Raw genomic sequence first — 24,363 nt, 5'->3', positions numbered from 1 at the left:
GCATGTGCTTAGAGTAACATCTGGTTTGACCCTCAGTCAGTACCGAGCAAGATGTACCAATGGTCTAACTCAGTATAAAGCACCTTCATATATTTATACAATAGATTCTTTTCTGCTTGTAGGTCTATGACCTTAAGCAATAGCAATCCCAGGAATACACAAAGAATAACTGTGAAATACACTTGTCAACACAGGCTATCACAACGGGAGGGAATCAATTCTTTCAGTTATGTGGGATCAGCCATAACTGTCTATATGTTATTAAACAGCACATATTGGGTGGTTTTCCAGAGCTTTGCATTTGCAGCATAAAAAGACAATATTACATAAATCCAAGGGGCAGCTCAGCACCCAAGGTGTTGCATAATTTATAGGCAACCCCTAATCCCTTCAGTGTTCTAGTTTTGCATCCCCCTCTAAGGGAATCAGCCTCCCATCTGAACAGCAAAAAAAAAAAAAAAAGGAAAAAAGGAAAACAAAAGCCTCTCACTGTGACTCTCCTAGGACTTCAGATAGTCTATTTATATTCAGCCTTTCCTTACAATTCACTAATAATGAGATGGGGGTCTAAATGTTCAAGGAAGTTTCAGAACATCAACAAATGATAGTTTCTAGGTACATATTTTCTGCTTCAAATTATATATTGTGCCCTGAGAGAGATAACTGCTAAGAAGTGGCAAGGAAATATCACTGGGTATGCAGGAAACCGAGTGCATATAATTAGAAATGGGTGAAGGCATCAGAACCTGTATCTGAGCAGTCTGGAAATGAACAGAGTTCTTCAAAAACTGGAAAGAACTCAGACCATTTGCCAAACCAATTTAGGCACTTTGGACAAGTTCTTCACCCCCTCCCTGTCCCCACTGGCCTTGGTGGCAGGGCAATGGAATAATAAGTAGCAGTGTCTTGGGGGAAGGAGGAAGGCTACCCCCACCCCAAAGCACCAGGAAGGGAGCAGCAGTGTTGCTGCACAGGACCCAGAAGGCTTCCCCACTACACCACCACCACCCTCCTGTGGTTATCATGTACAACATGTGCCAGATCAAAGTTGTGATGGCTCTTAGACTCTGCAGTCTTCTCAAAGGATATTGTACTTGCATTACTGTAGCCTTTGGGAGGACTCTAAATCCCTCACTTAAACTGGGGAGCAGGAGAGGAGGAGGAAGCTCCAAGAATTCTTTTCTGAGCCCAGGGAATCGTGCTGACATCCCTAATATTAGTGGTGAGCATTAAACACACATCTAAGAACATGTTTAATCAAAGCAAGGGTTCATTTAGTCCTGTTTCGAAGAGTGGCCAGAAAGATGCTTCTGAGAAGACCACAGCAGGGCATGAGGTTAAAAAGCCTTCCTTTTTGTCTAAACCCATTTCAAAGTTTCCTAAACTCATGGCCATATTGTTATTTCTGAGAATGAGTGACCAGAATAGCACACAGTGTTCAAAATGTGGCAACACCATGAGGTTTATGTAAAGACATTATTACACAGACAATTTTGTTTTCAGCACCTTTCCTAATTCCTAGCCTGAAATTTGGCTTCCTTATCACACATTAAATGGGTTTGATTACCCTGTCTTGTAAACAAAACCTGAGGGTGAAAGTAAGTGCAAATAGCCACAAAGAGCAATGAACCAGAACAAAGTATATCAGACTAGACTAGTTTCCAGGGTCTTGTAGCCCATAGCCCCAGCTCACTATTGCAAGGTAAATGTCAGTGCATGTCATGAATTATTATTAAAAATACGTATGTATACTCCTTTCAACAAAAACATTTTCAAAGCAATTTGCATAGAAAACAAAAATATAAAATTCCTTGTCAAAAAAGGGCTCTCAGTCTAAACCAGGCCCGCTCAAATTTGACCCTCCTGCGGACAGAAATGCTCTTACCCCTGGACTTCCAGGCTTCCTGTCACCCAGCTGAGCATGATGATGCTTAATTGGGGGGGGGGTGCGGGGGGGGGGGTCCAAAGGCCTTTAGTTCCAGGCTCCAAAATTACCTATGTGAATCTCTGCCTGCAGATGTTGGCCTACAACTCCCATAATCCCTGGCTATTGGCCACTGTGGCTGGGGATTATAGGAGTCGTAGTCCAAAAACAGCTGGGGGGGGCAAAGTTGAGCAGATTCGGTCTAAACACACACACACACACACACCAGCGGCAGCCACTGAAAAGGATGCTATGCTGGGTTGAATTCTTCCCCTTTTAAATTTTCCTCCCCCTGTTAAAGCCAGCACTTTAAAAAGGTGCCCCTCTACCCAGTTAGCAGGGCATCTGGAAATTGCAGGATATGCAATCTTCAAAAACAAAATACAAAATACATTATAGCATTGTCAACAAAGCTGGGAAAATAACTGCAGCAAGCAGGAAATCCTATAATATCCATAACTCTTTCCTACTTTTAACATGATTGAATTTATCCTTTGATAAAATAAATTAACCCATAACTGAAACAAGTTAAGGAAATGCTTCCTCAAGATAACAGATTGTGTAAATAAACAGCAGAGGTTTGTCATAGGTGATCCCAGTGAAGCATCTTCTATCTTCCCTATTGTTAATTCTCCAAGATGGGCCATGCATGGAGACGTGGTAGAAAGAAGGCGATTGGATGACAGAGTTTGCAAGCAGAAGCACCTGATTGGGCAGTGGGGATTCCATATGCAGATAGGGAGGAGGAGCCTGTGAGAGCAGAAACACCATGGTGATTGGGCAGTGGGGATTCCTTATGCAGGTAAGGCGGAGGATCCTGTGATGGTTAAGGTCAGTTGGAATCCAACTGTTACAGGCAGGCAGGGGTCTGCAAAAAGACGGGTCGTGAGGGAGGAAAGAGCCCCTTCAGGAGAAGGAGGATGCCATTGTGTGAATTACATGAGGAAACAAGATGAACAAAATCTGTTAACTCAGGGAGGGAGGGAGGGAGGGAGGGAGAGAAAAAACATGGAGGGAGGGGGAAGAAAGAGTGGGGAAGGGTGAGTGGAGGAGAGAGAAAGAGAAAAAGAAGGGAGGGGGAAGAGAGACAGAAGAAAGGGCAAGGGACGGGCCTGAGCCTGTCAGCAGCCTGAGGGGAATGAGCGGCCATGGCAGGACTAGCAGCAAGGTAGGGCCCAGTCAACCACTGCTGCTGTTTGGGGCTACCAAGGTCATTGTCAGAGGGAGGCAGGCAGGCAGGCAAAGGATGGGTCCAAGCCTGTCAGTGGCCTGAGGGGAACAAGCGGCCATGGTGGTGGCAGCAGAGAGGAACGGCCCAGATAACCACTGCTGCTGCTCCTGGGGGGAGGAGCAGGAGCGGGGCTCGGGTGAGGGTGGGAAGGTCTCTGGGGATAGGGGGCTGCAGCTTGGCCAATAGGTGGCAGCAATGCTGCAGCCACGACCAAGAAGGGTGAAGGGGATGGAAGCAACGGGATGGAGGAGGAGGAGCTGGAGTGCAGCTCAGGTGAGGGTGGGGAGATCTCTGAGGTGAGGGGAGCAATCAAGTACTAACGCGCAGATGCTCTAGAGCGTGCGAGAGTTCCAGCATTGAAGCAGAGAGAAATAATGGCGGTGGTGAGGATGCAGAGGTGGAGGGCCGGCAGGCGAAGCCTCTCCGGCCAGAAGAGGTGGGTGGACAGCGGGCGAAGCCCCACTGGCCAGGAAGAGGAGGCAATGGCGGGGAGAAATAATGGTGGCGGTGAGGAAGTGGGCAGACAGCGGGCAAAGCCCTACCAGCCGGGAGGAGGAGGTGGGAGGCAGTGGTGGGATGGCCTGGCCCTGGCCCGCCCAATGGGCAGAGCTGCGAGGGGGAGAGAGCTGCAGGGCGGAGAGCAAGCAAGCAAGCTGCGGGGGGGAGCGAGCAAGAAAGCGAGCTGCAGGAGGGAGAGAGAGAGCGCTGTGGGTGGGGAGAGCAAGCAAGAGAGCTGCGGGTGGGGAGAGCGAGTGAGCGAGCTGCAGGGGGGGAGAGAGCGAGAGAGAGAGCTGGGGGGGGTGCCACAGGCTCAGAGCACAACTGCACAGATGCTCTGTGAGGGGTCAGCTAGTATCTTATAATTAACAAATGCTATGCATGTAGTTATGTAACTATGCATGACTATAGGGAAATAGTATAAAATACATATATAGCCATTGTAAAGTGATCCAAGACGGTGTTTCTCAACCGCCAGTCTGCGAACCGGTAACGGTCTATGAAGAGTTGAGTGCTGGCCTGTGACTTGGGGAATTAACCACCACCCACCCCCCGCAACAATTTTGAGCTGGTGGAGGCCAACGCTGCCGGGAGCTCTCCTGAGCTCATTTCTAAGCAGGCAGCCCTTGCTGCTGCAGGATTTACGTTCATTTCACTTCCTCAAAATGAACATAAACCCTGCGGTTTAAGCAAACAACAAAGATCAAACATCACTGGACTAATATGCTCCAATCTGTCAGCACCAGTGAGCAGGTTAACAACAGAACCTGGCACCAGCTGATGTTTCTAGACACTTTTCAAGAGCACTGTAGATTGTTACAGTTGTCAAGTCAGGAGACAAAACAGTCTCCAGAGATCCTCCAACCCATTCCTAAGCAGGCGAGGGCTGCCTGCTTAGGAATGAGTTCAGGAGAACTAGCACACGCTCCGTGGCTCTTGGGCCCTGCCCAGGGGCGTAGCTATAATTGAGCAAAAGGGTTCAAAGAACACAGACCCCCAGCTGCTGAGGGCCCTCCAGTCCATCCCTCCCTATTATCTTCATTGTCTCCCTCACTCTTGGGGGCCGCCAGAGAGAGGGATGAACACGGGCCCCCTCCCCCCTAGCTACGCCCCTGGCCCTGCCCCCTTTGTGCCATGCAAAGGGGGCAGGGCCCAGTATCCACAGAGCTTTCCTGGGCTCATTCCTAAGCAGGCAGCCCTCGCTTCAGGGTTTATGTTCATTTCGAGGAAGCAAAATGAACGTAAACCCTGTAGCAGCAAGGGCTGCCTGCTTAGAAATGAGCTCAGGAGAGCTCTGTGGATACTGGGCCCTGCCCCCTGTGTTTCAAAGATCTTTGAGAGATCTCTGTGTTCTCAGTAGGGAGCGGGGGGGGAGGGGGGAGGAGGATTTGCCTTGGGAGCTACGCACAGGGCAGAGACAAGCCCAACTGCCTCCTGCAGCTGCTAAAGAATCATTCTTCACAGAGATCCAGGGCCTCACATGAGGATGGAAGGAAAACAACATAAAGCAGTTTGCTTTTCACATGCTTCATAAATACCAGTACCTGCTTTTCCTTATCAAGCGATTCAATCCAAGGTCCCCATTTTAATGCAAAATGTTTCCGGCTTGCATGCCTAATGCAAATAATTTTAATATTTAATGTTTGCTTTTAAATGATTCTAATTTTAATGCTTATAATATTTTAATTGTAAACTGCCCAGAGATGCAAGTTTTGGGCGGTAATAAATAAACTTGAAACCCCTTTACTAACTGCTGGTCCAGGAAACTGCGCACAAAGAATGTACCGGTCCTTGACTCTGAAAACATTGAGAAACACTGATCTAAGACACACAATTCCATGAAAAGTATGGAAATTGATGACTGGGATAGATGTACCACAAAGAAGGTCAGGACCTTTGTGTTCCACTTTTCTATGCAGTTTCAAGAAGGAGAAAGTGATCTTGCCCTTAGATGTAGAAGTCCCCAGTTCAAGTCAGTCATGAAGCTTTCTATTGCTTAGACTAACTTTCCTCACAATGTTATTGTGGGGATAAATGAGCTAAGGATAGCAAGCCACTTTGTATATTAAAAAGCATTATACGAGTGTTAAGTTAATAAGAAGGCTATCAATATAGTGGATTTATTATAATGTCATATTGTGTCTCTATGATGTATGGTAGGAAAAGTAATACTGCCTTTGGGCATGCACATTGCCCTCTCTCCTTTGCATGTGAGGGGAGGAAAGATTTTGCCTCTGACTCAGGCTTAGAAGAAGACATCCAAACTGGATGATTCTGGTTAGGAGCGCTCAATTCAGGTAATCCTGTGAAAAGGAGGAAGGAGTGCATTTGCCCAAAGCAACAAGACATGGCATAAAATCAGAATTCAATTCTGATTCTACATTATGTCTGGCCTGGGTGAGTGTCAAATAGCTAAAAAGCTGTTGCACACTATCCAGATTTTCTCCTCCCAATCAAACCACTAGATTTAGTTGCTGGGGAAATGCAATTCTTTCCCCTAAAAACAAACTCATGGCAGTTAGTACTGCTGTTGGTACTGCATTTGAGCGAGTGTCCCAAACAGCTAATTTGCCAGTGCCTCTGGCACTATGGCTGACAAGCAGCACAATCCAGTTTCTTTTTCATGCTGACATGATTTTTCAGTGACATTTATATTTCTATACTAAAATTACACTTCTACAGGCTGAGCTACTCCTGTTGTACCACTAAAGCAGACGCAATAATCTGCTCTTTTAAAATTTGAGGGGGGAAATTCACACCTACATAATACCAGCATCAGCACCCACTCACCCTATCTGTATCAGCACCCACTCACCTTTGCAGGCCATTGTGCCTTTTCCCTTCAATCTTTAAATCAAAGACTTGTGATATACTTTGTCAGTTCTAAGGTACACTGAGATTCTCTCTCGTCACTCATTTGAATCTTAAGGCTCAAAGCCCACCAAGCATATATAATTTAATACAGTATATATAATGTAAGACATCCTGCATATGCACAAGTGCATTCTATCATTTCTGTGTACAGCACTCTTGGAAACTGAAGCAAAATAAACATTAAGAAAGAAATCATTGCTCCATCACTTATCACTTGATTGTCAATAATTTCTAGTTATCTGTGGGCTTATCACCCGCACGAGTTTACTTTGAGGCACTACTGATCTTAGTAGAACCAGCAGTTGACCTCTATCTATCTATTGCAAGCAATTGGGAACAAACTGGGCATCAATGAAATTGGATTTGCATGGTTCATGTTACACCATTTGATTTGAAGATGTTGCCAATAAAGCAAGTACAAGATGTTGCCAGGTACAAAATTGTGTAGGATGGATGCCTGAATTTACAATATACTCAAAGATCTTGGGTGCCATGTGATATGCACACCATTTGCCCGTATCTCCCTCTGCTGTTTTCCATCCTCTTGGCAGACAAAGGGGATGGTAGTATCAGGCAAACCAATTTGATACTGAGTCCACAGTTTAAATTGTGCTTGTTTTAAAGTGTTCTGCTCAGCTAGACATTTCTCTTTCCAATTTCTCTAAGCAATTTAGAAAACTCTCCAGTTATTATGAGGAGAATGCAAAACTCTGTTCTGAAAATGCATTTTTCATGTGTACCTAACATGTCATGAGTGGTGATATTGTTATATACTGATTTTAGCATTGATTTTTTTTAAAAAAATCATTCTTTTATGCTTTTTGTTTAATTGTGAGCTACCTTGAGTTTTACAAAAGACAAGACAGGATGCAATTATTTTAAATAAATGCGTATCATCTCAGAATTCTGTTTCAATTGAATTTTATCATTTAAATGTTAGAAGGAGAGAACCTAACACTCCACCACCCCTTGCTACATGTAGCTTTACAGCAATGCTAAGTGGTTGTGAAGCAGAACGAGCTCACATCTCCTTATATCACCTCTACTCAGGCATAAGCAACTATGCCAGGTACAGAGCAACAGAGACTGAGATCCCCAAAATGTAACAAGCCTTTTGTACTCAACATTCCACACACACAGATAAGGATGTTGAAATGGCCAGAGAAGTAGGTTATATTTGCCGGAAAAAGCAAGCTGAGAAGGCAGCTCACCCAGAACAAGCAGCTCCACCGACTCCTCATTCTTGCCCTCCACATCATCAGGTGTGATAATGAGGCAGTAATAGAGCCCACTGTCTCCCCACATCAGTTTTCCAATATGGAGATCTGCATCTGAAATACATTGTAAAACACATAGGGTCAGACTCAAACAAAGAACATGAACAGTTAAAAACTAGGCCGACATCACCAGTTGCCATTGGCGGGGGTAGATTTCTCCTCTCCAGAATAATGATATAGTTGGTTCATAGTCAATACTGCAAATAAAGGCCTAATGCACTCTGGAGAGCTGCGTGCTTCATCAGCAGTGTTCTGGGGTTAGATATGAAAGACCAGTGTTTCAGTTGGGACTCAGCTCAATAATCCAGAATGCTGAATGGAGAATAAGTGCAATTCTACAGATGAGGCCATACAGAAGTCCAAGGATATGCTGCACAAATTAAATGCTCCGAATGAAGCATAACAATCATGTGCCAATGTGACATCAGAAATCATGAAATTACTGGCACAGACATAATTCCTGCTTGGCTTGCAGAGATAGGAGGACATAAATGTCTAGGACAAAACTGACAGAGAATTTCAGCAAACCTGCATTGGCATCAATAGGACAAAGCTGAAGTATTCCCATTTCTGCTTTAGGATGTACATTCCATCTCCACGCACCAGCACACAAGTAATTTGAGAGGCATACAAATATACCATTTTACATTGACAGAGGCAGTTTCACATCTCCAGCTTCAGTGCTAGCCCTTAAAACTGGTTCTTCAGATTTGAGGTGAAATGGGCAAGATCAACTCGAAGAGGGTGCTTTGATGTCACATATTGATGCCCGCCACATGTTTCCTGAGCAGTTTTGTAACTCATTTTAAATAAGGCAAAAAATGAATAGAAAAACATATACATATTGCATAGTAAGTTGTTCTTTAGAATGGCAGGCAAGTCTACCTGCCTTATGGTGAGGGTCAAGGCATGCACTGAGGATCAAATGAGGTCTAACTTTAATCACATTATTGGCCCTGATGTGTGGGGGGCATTTTAAGCCTATCACCCACTGCAATCCCAGTTTGAATATCTGGGGGCCCCACATATGCTGTTTACCTTTGGTGGGGCCCTTCAGTTGACTTCAGTTTAGGTTTATTTTACTAGGCAAAGAGCATGGGGGGAGTGCACTGGATCAGGATCATGGCTTAACACACACCCACACCCGCTAGGCCAAGTTCAGATCACACACACACACACACACTGTTTGCCCTGGGGCAGGGGGAAGCTTCCATTGGCTCTAAAAAGAGTTACCATGGACAATGCAAGGCAAGTAGAGTTACCATGGACAATGCGGACATCTCTTCCCTTGTAGAATTCTCCAGTTGTGACTACAGTGCCCTGCTTGGAGGCCACAATGCGGACTGTTCTCCTGCTGTCCACACAGTCCAAGTAGGGATCCCATTCCAAGTGTCTCTTGCTCACCGCCTGTATCCCTGCAGAGACCACACCAAGAGTCTCTCCCATGCGATCCTGGCAATAGGATTTGAATTTCCATTGGATTACAGCCTGTTGCTTGGAAGAGGTTTCAAAGCGGCATCGAAGCACAACAGGCTGAAAGAGCATGGCTACTCGTTTCTTCTCAGGCACAATCACCTGCAGCCCTTCAGTCACAGCTATGGGGGGAAAGCAAAAATGTTATTGACCGGCTGTGTTCAAGCCATCTGCAAAGTGGATATGAATGAGACAGAAAACAAATGGTGATATTTGCCTCTGAAACCTTAAAGTCATAATCAGACGTGAGTGCTAAGAAAATGTGCTGAATGAATATTTGCAATAAGGGAGCAGAGAAATTAAAATTAAATATATATCCCAATTTTCTTATAAATAATCCAAAGTCATTAATAACAGAATGATTAAAACAATCCACAGCAGCAAAACAGTAATAAACAAACGAATACACATGGTGGCCATTCACGTGACTGGGCAGGTGGAGGGGGGGAGGGAAGGTTGCTTCAACTTGCCTTCCCCCCAGATGATCACAAGAAGGTTGCTGGGAGCATGGATCACGCTCCCACACTATCCACACTGGTGGCCGGGACAATATGTTCGGAGATGACACACCCCAGTCTCCAGAGATCCTCCAACCCACTGCGACACAAGCATGGTGCATTGACGGGATCTGCAGTTAGACGGGCACTCTAGGTGCCCTGTGTGGACCCCAAGGAGGCACACAATCCCAGTATCCAGGTTAAGGGAGCACTTGCTTCCTTAAACTCGGCTTAGAGCTGGGCTTAGGAGCAGGGTTAGGCTGGGCTCCACATGAGCAGCCTCACCGTGCGGCAACAACAGGTAATAAAAATCAACCAACCCCAACCTCCCTGGAGAGAGCATTCCATAAAATTGGAATCAGCTGGTCCTAGGAAGCAGGACCTCAGGTGTTGACTGGGGCATACAAGGAGGTATGAACAGGAGAAAGAAGTCCTTAAGGTCCCAACTTCCAAGCCATCCAAGACTGTAAAAGTAAGAGATCTAGCACCTTCAATTGAGCCAAGAAACAAACACGCAAACAACAAAGATCAAACATCACTGGACTAATATGCTCCAGTCTGTCAGCACCAGTGAGCAGGTTAACAACAGAACTTGGCACCAGCTGATGTTTCTAGACACTTTTCAAGAGCACTGTAGATTGTTAGTTGTCAAGTCAGGAGACAAAACATAAATGATTGTGACTAGATCTGACTTTTCCAAGATTGGGGGCAGCTTGCAAACCAGGTGAAATTGGCAAACGGTACTCCTGATCACTGCTGTGCCTGAAGAGCATCCCCAAGCTACAAGCCTGATCCCTCAGGTGTAGTACAACCTCATCCAGAACAGGCTGTATATCTGCTCCGGGGTTCAGAAGTTTCTCACCAGTTTGATCTTACCTGCATTGTTTCAGTTTGTTTTCTTTCATCTACTCACTCATAGCCATCAAGCACAGTCTCACAGTCATGCAATCAGGATTCCCACTCGCTCCCTAGGATCTGATTAAAACTATAGGCAGAGTTAGGTGTCATCAGCACCCTGTTGACTTCATAGCCCAAATCTGAACAACTTCACCCTGAAGTTCCATGCAAATGTTTAAAAAATGTCAGGGACAAAATGGAATCCTTCAGTCCTCCATAAGTGAAAAGCCAAAGAGCAGGACAGTATTCTCCAAGAATCATTTTCTAGGACCTGTCATCCAGGAATGATTAAAGCCATCAAAATATGATGCCCCTCAAACTCATGATGAGGAGTAGCTGTAAGCCAGTGGTAAAGCACATGCTTTGCATGCAGAAGTTTCAATTCCTGACACCTCCAGTTAGGGCTGGAAAAGACCCCTTTCTGAAACCACTTAAATAAATAAGTGAATGAAAGAAATAATAAGCTGCAAGCTCTGCAGGCGGGTTTGCCACGGCGCCGGCAGCCATTTGCCTCCTGCTGCTTCTCACGAGCAGCCCAAGAGCGGGCTTGGCTGCCTTCGCCCACTCTTGGCTGCTCGTGAGAACAGCCTCACTATTTGCTGTATATGAGACACAAGCATTTTAACCCTCAGTGTGGTTACACAGCACAGAAAATATGAAAATTGCATCAAAATTCGTCCAGACTACCAAAAAAAGGGAAACCCCAGAAAAATCCATTAAGTTCCCAGAAAATGTAGGGAAACTCTCCTATTGGAAAAGCAAAGGTTAGGGTTAGCATTTGGATTAGGGTGAGGGTGAGGGTTAGTGTCAGGAGGGGGTAGGGATGGTGGTAGAATTTGTGTGAGGGTTGACATTAGGGTGAGGGTTGGGAGGGGCTGGCAGTAGGGTTGGGGTCTGAATAAATTTTGGTGGTTTTCTCTGGACTTTGTGGTACAGGATGTATGCTTGCATACTGCAAGTCATTTTAGTAATTAAGTATAAAGATATATTTTATCTCTACAAAATCCCAGGCATATAAAACAGGCAATTTAAAAAGCTAGCATCAGATCATTACAAAATGGTAAAGAAAACTGTAGATCTGAATAGGACATCTCCTACTAAAAGCTCAAATAGAGCCAGTAATCCAAACAATATTTCTCCAGGCGGGAAGACTGAAGGCCCTGGAATACATTGTTCAGCATTAGCAAATCAACAGAAATAAACACTTCTAATAACTTAATGTTCAGTTAGCTGTTTCTATCTGCTAGGAAGAAAATTGAACAGGAGGTTATAGAAGTGTTGATTTCTATTGATTTACTAATGCTGAACATTGCATTCCCTGGTTTTCTGTCACTATTCCCACCTGGAGAAATAGAATGGTTAGACCCCAAAGGAGCGTTATGGGAATTACTTACATAGGTGTTACTGCAGCAGTAGCATTGTATTCCTTTCTTATAGGAATATATATATATATTCTCTCTATATATATATGAGAGAGAGAGAGAGAGAGAGAGAGAGAGAGAGAGAGAGAGAGAGAGAGGATAGATAGAGAGAGAGATAGAGAGATAGAATTAATTAATTCTCCAAGACGGGCCATGTGTGGGGACATGGCAGAAAGGAGGCGACTGGCTGACAGAGAGGGAGGAGGCGATTGGCTGACAGAGCGGGAGAGATGAACAAGGAGCTCGGAGGCTGGCAGGCGAACGGGTGACAGGCCCTGGCAGTGGCAAAGGGAAGCAAGGACTGTGAGACAGAGACAGAAAGACTGAGGAGAGAGAGAATCGCAGGAGAAAGAATGAAAGAGTTGGGGGGGGTGGAGCGAGTGAGCGAGAGAGTTGGTGGGGGATGCCACAGGCTCAGTGCACGACCACACAGATGCTTTGTGTGGGGTCAGCTAGTATATTATATTATATTATATTATATTATATTATATTATATTATATTATATTATATTATATTACATAAAGCACAAGAAACAGCCATATCAGCTTAACAAACCTCCACCTTACCCCTTCCAAGCATTGACATGCATAATAGGCAAAGTCAAAGCTATGGGGTGGAGGTTCTAAAAGCATCTATTGCAGCACTAAGATATACATGACTTTATTTAAATGAGCCCTCAGTTCCCAAAATATTTGCAAGTCTAAGTAAAGCATCAGAAAGAACAAACTAACAGTTCAGAAGAAGGAAGGTGAGAAAGGATGTGGAATTGCTTGAGGACACTATAGGGATGGATTTGAAATAAAGAGAGCAAAACTGAATCAAACTTAGTATGCACTGAATATATTTCAGAAATTCAGAGGGACAAGTTAATATAAAAAATAGAGTAATTGGGGATAGGTTCAAGTATAGAGGACAGGAAACTTGAATGAATATCCAGCAGACCTTTTAAATCCATTCATGGGGTGATAAGCTGATTACAAGCTATCATTTTACCCATTGATGGTTTGCACCTGTACCTACTAAATTCCTGGGATGAACCAATACCATATGGAAGCTACAAAAAACTAAACTAGAATGTGGTAACAACCATATGAGAAACCTGATTGCATGAATCCACCCTGAACAGATGAAGACAGCAGGGTTTAGTTTTAGAATAAAAGGAGGCTGTTCCCATGAGCAACACTATGCAGGCTTGAGCAGCCCTACCTACCTGGCTGATCCCAGGGCAGCCCTACCTACCTAGACGATCCCAGCACTGCCTCCCTGGGCAGCCCAAGGTTTTTACCTGGGTTTTTACCTGTGTTGAAGGGCATGAGCATGTCCTTCTAACCAGGTCCCCAGTTGTGTGTCTGCTCGGGCTGTAGGCAGCCCAAGGAGACACAAAGGCGGGCACCTAGAGTGCCCAGCTTGAGAAGAAATTCCTTAATGCACCATTCAGGGGCAGAGCCACCATTGAACAAATGGGTTCAATGAACCCGGGCCACCAATGAAAAGGGCCGATGAGGCCCCCATTGCACATGATGTCACACATACTGAAATGAGAGAGGGAGAGCTCACTTGGGGCTCTCTGGAGCCCATGCCACACCCCTGTATGTGTGACGTTAAGGAATGTGTATTTCTTAAAAACCTTCATTCCATCTGCCCAGCAGAAGTATTGATGCATTTCATGTAGAAGAAAGGCATGGTGGTGTGGTGGTGGTGGAGGGAGTATAAAACCTTTCTTCTAAATCAGCAATAAACGTGTTGGTATGCTGTGAACTTATGTGGATAATTATGTGGATAATGTTATGTGGATAACAGCACTACTATTGATCTGAACATACAAATTGTTCCCAAATCTGAAACATGTGGGTAAGGACAAATTAGTGAAGCTCAGCAGTCAGGAGTGCTGTGGCATCTTCATGAAATAACATTTCTGATAGCTTGTAGGCCATCTTTGTGCAAGATATAGGTACATAGATTCTCTCCATCCATGGCTACCAGAATGGCATTTTATAGAACATTATCGGTGAAAGCCTGAGAATAGAGTCCACATAGCTAGACATTCCTGTTGTGAGAGTGCTAGTGCCTGAGATAATTGTTTCTGAGGCTGTGGGTGCCATTACATTCTGCAAACCAAAGACCATATGATAGATGGTGTTACTTGCTGGCAATCTCAGTCCTTCCTCATCATTCACAGTCAAGGGAGGATGGGAATCTCATAATCAGATATACCTGAGATCTGCTGGGGAGGTTGTGCATTGCATTGCATTCCATCTGAGCTCAGTGAAGCAACTTTGATGGGTACATTGGGACAAGAGCTACTTGGCTATGGTGTCTAGATCCTAGATCTCCTTCACTGAGGAAGCCTGCCTAGCTCCTTTTCCACTGGCCTTTTGGAGGCTGGCAAAGACTGTATTATTATAGGCAGGTCTTCAGTATATGACTGGTTTTGTGCCTCCAGAAGTGATTAGTGTTTGTTTGGTTCTGCTGTACTGCATTACGCTGTTGCAATTTCTGCTTTTGCTGGGAATTTCTTGTTATGATTTTAATATGCTATTTTCAGTGCTGTCCTTTTTCATTTGTTTTTGTTTTGTGTACAGTATATTTTTTTAAAGTGTACACTGCTTTGTGTTCTTGTTTTTGCAGAAAAGCAGCCCACAAGCTTTAAAAATAAATAATGCAATAAATATATACAAATCGATTCTGGTTCTGGGAGTGACTAACAGAAGGGATCCATGCAGAATCATTCTGACTGAAGCTCTGAAAAGATAGTTGCTGATGTTAGTGTACTATTGAGTCGTGTGGTAGAAATACTATTTGAGTCATACATGGTTTTAAAAAGCCTCCCCCTGAATTGTGGGGATGTGGTGGGGCAGGTGTGAACCCCAATAACAGGCAAAAAGGATGGTGAGGTGGCAGCTCCTGCACTCAGAGAAGGTCACTGGTTTGGATCCAGGGAATTGAGAATGACACAGCAGGTGATGTTAGGGCCCTGGCACAGCTGTTCCAGGGATGGAAACTGGAGCCATAGTAGGTGCCTGGTAGAGGGCAGGGCACACCCTCAGAGATGTAGTCTGATGTATGTGGGGATCAGCTGCAGATCCCACATTTGAGCATGAGGCTGATGGGCATTTGTCTGATTAAAAGATGAGCCAACACTACCTGTGATGGAATGAGCCATGGAATACTAGGGACAGGAAAACTGTGAGATAAGCTTGCAGTTGTAGCAGAAAAATAAAAGGGCTACCTTGTTGCAATGCTGCTGACTAGAGACTCTTCTGGGGATATGATGGAGGGACCAGGGCAATTTGTATGAACCTTCTCCGGTGAGGTGAGGTGAGATGAGGAGACCATCACACTAAGATAGTACAAATGCTTCTACTTGACTCTGTGTGTCACTGGACTGGATAGAATAACAATATCACTAGGTGAGTGAAGGGTACCACTGTGTTGGCCCCTTGTAACATGGTGGAATTTTGATAGCCTGGTGTCCTTTTTCTGCAGAGAAGCAAAGTATAGGCTGCAGATGACTAGTATTATTTTTTGAAAAGTCTTGCCAAGTCCTGATGTATTCCAGCCCACTTTGGCCCAGGCTATTAAGGACAAAATTGTGTCCTTGGGTCTGTCTATGGACTACCTGGTCCTGTTAAGTCACGACCAGGCTAGGCAGATCCTGAAACAAAGACTCTTGGACTCTGAAATCCAACAAGAATTCTCTCGAATCCCTGATTGTACTAAAAGGAGGCTGGGTTTGAGCAGTTCTAGTTGAGGCCCTGCTGCTTATTTGAATGCCTTGAGCATGATGTGTTACCAGAGGGCCTTTTTCAGAGCAAGACATGATATGTTACCTTCAGCGGTGCTCTCGGGGAGGTTTCTGGGGATTCCTAGGGAGGACAGATTATGTCCATGTGGTATGGGGGAAGTTGAATCCATCCAACATGTTTTGTTGCGCTGTTCATTATATAGAGATTTAAGATATTCCTTATTAACTCCTCTTCTGACACCCTTCCTACGTTGTTCAGGAGATTTTTATGTTTCCTATCTTCTTGCGGATAGAACTTTAGATGTCACCTTTAAGGTGGCCAAATTATGTTCTATTGCAGTATTGTTACGGCAGCAAGCTTGTCTTTGATTAATTTTAAAATTTTACTGATTATTTATTCGTGGATATTTATCCATATTTACATATCTCTTTTTTCCAATTGTATCTTTCTATGTTATGAGATGTTTTGTTTATGTTATGTTATGCTGACCTTGGGTCTCAAATAAAGAACCTTGTACCCTTGCCAAGTCCAAGCAGGTGTGGTGGACAAGCTTTTTATGCAAGACTCCAGTTGTGTGAGCTTATTCTTTGTTTTCTCCTATTTGGGGCTGATCAGAGGGTTCTTACTCCTCTTCCTCCCCTTCCCTTTCTTCATACTTAAGAAAGACATATATTCACCACTTGAATGATAACTTCCCACAAAAGGTTATGCTATGATACTCTTTTACTCTCTGTCCTTAAATTTGAATCCTCATTTGACACTAATAGGAGCTATCCTATGTAGCTTGCCTGAGGTCAAGCTGGGAATAACTGCATTGAAAAGAAACTGGACATGGGACAAAAGAGCACCATAACTACAGAAAAATTATTCCTTTGATTTTTCTAGGCTCACTTAAACTTCCCTTCCCCACTGCCCACTTTACTACTTCTGCTTCCATCTCACATTCCTCTATCACATTTCCTACTTTATGTTCTTTCAGAACAAACTGGCCGTGTTAAATGTGCTGTTCTCTTTAGGAGCTTATTTTCCCTTAAAAATTGGGACAATACATAGGGGAAGGGGACAATGGTACAGAGCTACTACTGCAGCATTTTCCCATTGGAAATTGCCCACTTGACACAGTTATTTAACTCAAATGGTGCCATGGCAAATAGCACCTTTGGATCAAATAGCACCTTTGGATCAAATAGCCACTGGGGAGATTTTTTTGGCGGGAAAGCAGCATGTTAGTGGAGAGTTAAACACCCACAACCATGCTATTTTTAAGTGAAAATATGCCCCTAACTAGATGATGACACAGTTAATGTCATTTCTAGTTTCAACTTTAGACTGTATAGTATGTGTTAAAGGACATATAACACCAAGAGGAGAAATGTAAAAATAGTCCCCTCTTAACTGCTTCTGTGCAGAAGGGAAAGAACAGGAGTAAGGCAGGCAATGTTGCATACCATAGTATTTCTGGTTTTATACATTCAAAGGAAAACCATACAGCCACCTTCTTCTACTTCTCCTTAAAATGGTGTATGCTGCCAGCAGAGATGCACCTGGGTAATTTTGGAGCCTGGACTTAAAGGCCCTTGGAGCCTCCCCCTCCCCTTGCTAGAGCCCACCCCCCACTGCAAGTTAAGCATCATGCCCCTACACACACACACACACACACACACACCATGACAAACACAGTATTTTTAACATGTGCATGTTTGAGGACACAAACTGCAACTGAACTCACAAGAATGTAAGAATTTAAAACAGGTATACAGGTGAAACTCGGAAAATTAGAATATCGTGCAAAAGTCCATTAATTTCAGTAATGCAAATTAAAAGGTGAAACTGATATATGAGACAGACGCATTACATGCAAAGCGAGATAAGTCAAGCCTTAATTTGTTATAATTGTGATGATCATGGCGTACAGCTCATGAAAACCCCAAATCCACAATCTCAGAAAATTAGAATATTACATGGAACCAAGAAGACAAGGATTGAAGAATAGAACAATATCGGACCTCTGAAAAGTATAAGCATGCATATGTATTCAGTACTTGGTTTGGGCCCCTTTTGCAGCAATTACTGCCTCAGTGCGGCGTGGCATGGATGCTATCAGCCTGTGGCACTGATGAGGTGTTATGGAAGACCAGGATGCTTCATTAGCGGCCTTCAGCTCTTCTGCATTGTTTGGTCTCATGTCTCTCATCCTTCTCTTGGCAATGCCCCATAGATTCTCTATGGGGTCAGGTCAGGCAGGTTTGTTGGCCCATCAAGCACAGTACACTGTATACTTTTCAGATGTGGTGGCCCACCAGATGCTGCTGAAAGCCCAAAGCAGGAGTTGAGGGCGTGCACTCTCTCCTGCCATTTCTCCCCTGCAACTGGTTCTCAGAGCCATCCTGCCTTTTGAGACTGAAGGTGGCCCACAGCCCTCCAACTAGTAGCCATTGATGGACCTCTCCTCCATGAAATTATCCAAACCCCTCTTAAAGCCATCCAGGTTGTTGGCTGTCACTAGGTCCTGTGGCAGAGAGTTCCACAAGTGGATCACGCGTTGTGTGAAAAAGTACTTCCGTTTGTTGGTGCTAGACCTCCTGGCAATCAATTTCATGGAGTGACCCCTGGTTCTAGTGTTATGTGAGAGGGAAAAGAATTTCTCTCTCTCCAAATTCTCCAAACCATGCATGATTTTGTAGACCTCTATCAGGTCTCCCTGCAGTCATCTTTTTTCTAAGCTAAAAAGACCCAGGTGTTGTAGTCTTGCCTCATAAGAAAGGTGCTCTAGGCCCCAGATCATCTTGGTTGCCCTCTTCTGCACCTTTTCCAGTTCAACAATATCCTTTTAAAGATGTGGTGACCAGAATTGTACGCAGTAATCCAAGTGTGGTCGCACCATAGTTTTGTATAAGGGCATTATAATATTAGCCGTTTTATTTTCAATTCCCTTTCTAATGATCCCTAGCATTAAATTTGCCTTTTTCACAGCTGCTGCATATTGAGTCGACACTTTCAACGAGCTGTCCTCCACGACCCCAAGATCCCTCTCCTGGTCAGTCACCGACAGCTCGGATCCCATCAGCATATACTTGAAGCTGGGGTTTTTCGTCCCAATGTGCATCACTTTACACTTGCTAACACTGAACTGCATTTGCAATTTTGTCGCCCACTCCCCCAGTTTGGAGATATCCTTTTGGAGCTGCTCACAATCCGTTTTGGATTTCACTACCCGGAAGAGTTTGGTATCATCTGCAAATTTGGCCACATCGCTACTTACCCTGCTTCTAGATCATTTATGAATTAATTAAAAAGCACCGGTCCCAGTACAGATCCCTGGGGGACCCCACTTCTTACTTCCCTCCATGGTGAAAACTCTCCATTTATACCTACCTGTCTCTCAGCCAGTTAGCAATCCACACATGTACCTGTCCCCTTATCCCATGACTGCTAAGTTTCCTCGGGAGTCGTTGATGAGGAACTTTGTCAAAAGCTTTTTGGAAGTCCAGGTATACTATGTCAACTGGATCACCTTGATCCACACACTTGTTGACACCCTCAAAAAAGTCCAAAAGGTTGGTGAGGCAAGATTTACCTTTGCGGAAGCCATGCTGGCTCACTCCCAGCAGGGCCTGTTCTTCTAGGTGCTTTACAATTTTATCCTTGAGGATGCTTTCCATCAATTTGCCTGGTATGGACGTTAGGCTAACTGGCCTGTAATTTCCCGGATCGCCCCTGGGTCCCTTTTTGAAAATCAGTGTTACATTTGCTACACTCCAGTCCTCTGGTACAGAGCCCAATTTCAGGGATAAGTTGAAAATTTTAGCAAGGAGGTTGGCAATTTCACGTTTGAGTTCTTTGAAGACCCTTGGATGGATGCCATCAGGCCCTGGTGATTTGTTAGCTTTCAGTTTTTCCAGATGTTTTTAGAACATCTTCTCTTGTCACTACTATCTGATTCAGCTCTCTAGCCTCCATCCCTAAAAAGCCTGATTCAGGAACAGGTATATATGCTCACTATCCTCTGCTGTGAAGACAGATGCAAAGAACTCATTTAGCTTCTCTGCAACCTCCATATTCTCCTTAATAATCCCTTTCACTCCTTCATTGTCTAATGGCCCAACCGCCTCCCTGGCAGGTTTACTGCTTCAAAAAAGAAGTTTTTGTTATTCCCCTTGATACTTTTGGCTAAATGTTCCTCAAACTCTCTTTTTGCCTCCCTTATTGTCACCTTGCGTTTCTTTTGCCAGAGTTTGTGTTCCTTTCTGTCCTCATCATTTGGACAGGCCTTCCAATTTTGGAACGAAGTCTTCTTCCCTTTTATGGCTTCTTTGACGGTACCCGTGAGCCATGCTGGCATCCTCCTGGACTTAGTGGTATCTTTCCTCCTTTTGGGTATACAATCTAACTGGGCTTCTAGTATTGTGGTTTGGAGTAAACTCCATGCACTCTGGAGCGAAGTGACTCTCCTGGATTTCCCCCCTCAGCTTTCTTTTCACCATCCTCCTCCTTTTGGAGAAGTTTCCTCTTCTGAAATTCAAAATGTCTGTGTTAGACATCCTTGGTGATTCTTTCCCCGCATGTATGCTGAATTTGATGGCACTGTGGTCACTGTTCCCTAAAGGGTCGATGACCTTGACAACATGCACCAGGTCCTGGGTGTCACTCAGAATTAGGTCCAAGGTCGCCTTCTCTCTGGTCGGTTCCATGACCAACTGTTCTTGGGCACAGTCATTTAGTGTATCTAGAAATCTGACCTCTTTGTCCTGACCTGACTGTGAATTTACCCAGTCTATGTGTGGGTAATTGAAGTCATCCATAATTACAGCCCTGCCTCTCCTTGACGCCTCCCTGATTTCTTCCTGCAACTCCCAGTCACTGTTGGCGTTTTTATCCGGAGGGCGATGGCACATCCCCAGTAGCACGTTCCGTTTCCGGCCTTGTATAGTCACCCACAGGGTTTCTGTGGAGGACTCCAGTCCACCTAGGTTTTCAAGCTTGTTAGATTCTATCCCTTCTTTAACATACAGTTCTACTCCACTTCCAATGCGCCCCTCCCTGTCCTTTCTGTAGAGTTTATACCCAGGAATGACTGTGTCCCACTGTTTCACACTGTTCCACCATGTTTCTGTTATGCCCACGATATCTATTTCTGCGTTAGCAACCAAGCACTCCAGCTCACCCATCTTGGCCTGAGGGCTTCTGGCATTAGCATATAAGCACCTATACTCTGAATCTCTCCCCTGAAGTATGCTATTCTTATGACTCTTTGACCTGCTGGCACAGGCTCCTGTCTGCTCTTTATGCGGTTCTGCACTGTTCCCTTCTGTTTTATCTGAATTCATTGCACCCTCGCACTTTAAGGGATGGCTTTTACCAAACGGGATACTGCCCAGCTCCCATCGGCTGTTCCCCAGGTGTCATTTTAAAAGCTGCTCTGCCACCTTTTTTATTTTAAGCGCCAGCAGTCTGGTTCCATCTTGGTTCAAGTGCAGCCCGTCCCTTTTGTACAGGCCTTGCTTGCCCCAAAATGTGTCCCAGTGCCTAACAAATCCAAACCCCTCCTCCTGGCACCAACGTCACATCCACACATTGAAACCACTCAGCTCTGCCTGTCTCACTGTACCTGCGCGTGGAACAGGTAGCATTTCTGAGAATGCTACCTTGTAGGTCCTGGACTTCAATACACTACCTATCAGCCTAAATGTGGCTTCCAGGACTTCCCGACTACATTTCCCCACATCGTTGGTGCCAACGTGCACCACGACAGCTGTCTCCTCCCCAGCACTGCCTAGGAGCCTGTCTAGACACTGCGTGATGTCCGCAACCTTCGCACCAGGCAGGCAAGTCACCGTGCGGTCAACACGCAGGTCACAAACCCATCTCTCTATACCTCTAATGATTGAATCACCCACTACAAGGAGGCCCCCACCCCCCAGAGGAATATTCCCTGTGCGAGAGGATATGGGCTCATCATCCACGGAAGGGGTCCCTTCTAAAGGAGCATTTCCCTCTTCCTCAGACTGATGTCATCCTTGCCCAAGACATTTGTTTTCCCTGACAGCAGAGGAGCTATCAGCCCCGGAGTGGGATGCCTCTACCACATCACTGAGGGTCTTGCCTCATGCCTCTCTGTCTCTCTGAGCTTCTCCAGATCTGCCACCTTGGTCTCAAGGGGATGGATTTGTTCCCTGAGGGCCAGGAGCTCCTTGCACCGAGCACACACCCATGACTTCTGCCCATGGGGCAAATAGTCATACATGTGGCACTCTGTGCAATACACTGGGAAGTGCCCCTTCCCCTGCTGACTCTATCTTCATACTGTCTTGTTGGCTGTTTACAGTATTCAGAGATAGTTTATTGTAAGTAGTTTATTATCTGTTTATTAGAAGGATAGGTCTCAGCTGTAATGGTCAGCTATTTAACTGTCCAAACAGCCTTTCCCAAGAATATGAGGGATACGAGGGAGGAATATGTACTTACATTCTCTTCTCCACCAGGCTCCTTGTGATCCAAACTCCCCCGCACACCTCCCGCTAAACTCCTGCAAAACTCCTATGTCCTGTTTGCTATCCCTGTTCGCTATGCTCTGTTCGCTATGCTCTGTTCGCTATGCTCTCAGGCCTTAACTTATTTTGCAGAGTAGCCTTCCAACTGACACACAGGATGTGGGTCAAAGGAAAGGAATGTGGGGCCTCTCCCAGCCCTAGCTGACTCCACCCCCTCCAAGCAGGCACTAAGTAAACACTGGAATTTGGAACCCTATCAACTCCTGGCCCTAGGAAATCCTGGGAAATCCTAACCTTAACCCTAACCCACACCCACACTCAGACAGAGAAAGAGAGAGAAAGAGAGAGAGACTAAGACCTACCCCTTAAAGAGAAACAGCCCCTGCAAATCTCCCCTCTTTCTGTTAGTTTGTTTGAAGGGGGGGAAACTAGATGTTTAGAAAAGCTTGCTCACCTTCTCAGCTGTGCCTGCTCTACATAGAGTAGCCTTCCAACTGACACTTAATGTACACATTTGTGAGGTACTAAAGGTAAAGTGTGCTGTCAAGTTGATATTGACTCTTGGCACCGACAGAGCCCTGTGGTTGTCTTTGGTAGAATACAGGAGGGGTTTACCATTGCCTCCTCCTGTGCATCATGAGATTATGGCTGTCAGCATCTTCCTATATTGCTGCTGCCCAACAGAGGTGTTTCCCATAGTCTGGGAAACATAACAGCAGGGATTTAAACTGGCAACCTTTTGCTTGTTAATCAAGCATTTTCCCGCTGTGCCACTTAAGATGAATTGCGAGGCACTACACACTTCTACATATGATCATTTTTCATAGCAAATAGAGGAGACATAAATCTGTGAGAAGCAAAACAAGATGGTGCCAAAAAAGCAATGCTATTCTTCTTCTATTTCAGAAAGTCCTTCTGAGCAGTAACAAAGAGAGCAACAACTTGGTCGTGAAAAAACAGGGAAAGGTATACTATGCCCTGTGCAGGCAGAACTGCCAGTCTAACCAGAAAACTGCATTTTCCAAATATGAGGACAACAGCTTAGCTTTTTCTTTTTGGCATATGTTTTCCCTCCCCCTGCTTTGGGGACTGGTTCTTTTTCTCAAGATATTATTAGAAATGGCTGGCACTCATAGCCAGAAAGCTTGGGCATTTCCTTAAGGCCAAAAAGAGGTTGAGTTCCACCATCTGTGGGCCACCTCCAGCCTCAAAGGCAGGATGCCTCTGAGTACCAGTTGCAGGGGAGTAAGAGCAGGAGAGAGGGCATGCCCTCAACTCCTGCCTGTGGCTTCCGGCGGCATCTGGTGGGCCATTGTGCAAAACAGGATGCTGGACTAGATGGGCCTTGGGCCTGATCCAGCAGGGCTGTTCTTATGTGCATCATGGCCTGTGCCAGTAGCTAGATAACACAAAAAAGTGGGAGTAAATGACTAGACAGCACCACACTAACCCCTACACTCTGCTTGCCTTTTATAACAAGCAAGATAGGAGCACCAACTCCTGCTAGCCTATTTCCTGTGCAACCCCACTGAGAACATCATCCATGGTGACCAGAGTGCCACAGGCCTGCTACTTCTTGCTGCTTTACTGCCCCTCTCCTTGTTCTCTTGATGTCCTCAACCCTTGTCTCACACTCTGAAGACTCAAGTATAAAACAGAAGCCATTGCAGGGAGTGCCCTGTTTCCTGATGGAATGGCAGGGTGAAGGAACTGTAGTGGATCTGGGCAGCCAAGGTGAGTGTGTCAGCCACAGGCAGGCAGGCAGGCAGGCAACCTGTTCAGCATCAAAACCAGCAGTCCAAAAATGTATAAATGGGAGTCCCTATAAATGGAGGGGAGGGAACTGGGTTTGGCAGCATCTTCAGTGTAAGAAGCACCTGTGCTAAGAAAGGAGAGATAGCAAACTATTTTACACAGGAATGGAAGAAAGGGCATGCTGTTTGCCTGCAAGCCAGAAAATCTTGCCTCATCTTCCTGCAGAAATTGGGATCAGGATGAGTGATGAGCTTTTGGAAGGGACCAAACAAGTGGTT

At 45.1% G+C, this 24,363-nt stretch overlaps 1 protein-coding gene across 6 annotated transcripts in view; it reads right to left on the bottom strand.

The window, feature by feature from the left end:
• Positions 1-24,363, bottom strand: part of ILDR2 (immunoglobulin like domain containing receptor 2) — a 104,374-nt gene that overhangs the window by 60,073 nt on the left and 19,938 nt on the right. For all 6 annotated transcript variants that reach the window (XM_053310382.1, XM_053310380.1, XM_053310381.1 and 3 more), the window contains 2 exons: positions 9,067-9,399; positions 7,739-7,858 (listed from right to left, as the gene is read on the bottom strand). In XM_053310382.1, coding sequence (XP_053166357.1) covers positions 7,739-7,858; positions 9,067-9,349 — 403 coding nt within the window. In that variant the 5' untranslated portion in view covers positions 9,350-9,399. The remainder of the gene's footprint in view (positions 1-7,738; positions 7,859-9,066; positions 9,400-24,363) is intronic.

The sequence above is a fragment of the Hemicordylus capensis genome, chromosome 3 (genome assembly GCF_027244095.1).
Source record: "Hemicordylus capensis ecotype Gifberg chromosome 3, rHemCap1.1.pri, whole genome shotgun sequence".
In the NCBI taxonomy this organism is placed as follows: domain Eukaryota; kingdom Metazoa; phylum Chordata; class Lepidosauria; order Squamata; family Cordylidae; genus Hemicordylus; species Hemicordylus capensis.
Note: the sequence above shows the minus strand (reverse complement) of the source record. Positions and strands in the feature narration are given on the sequence as shown.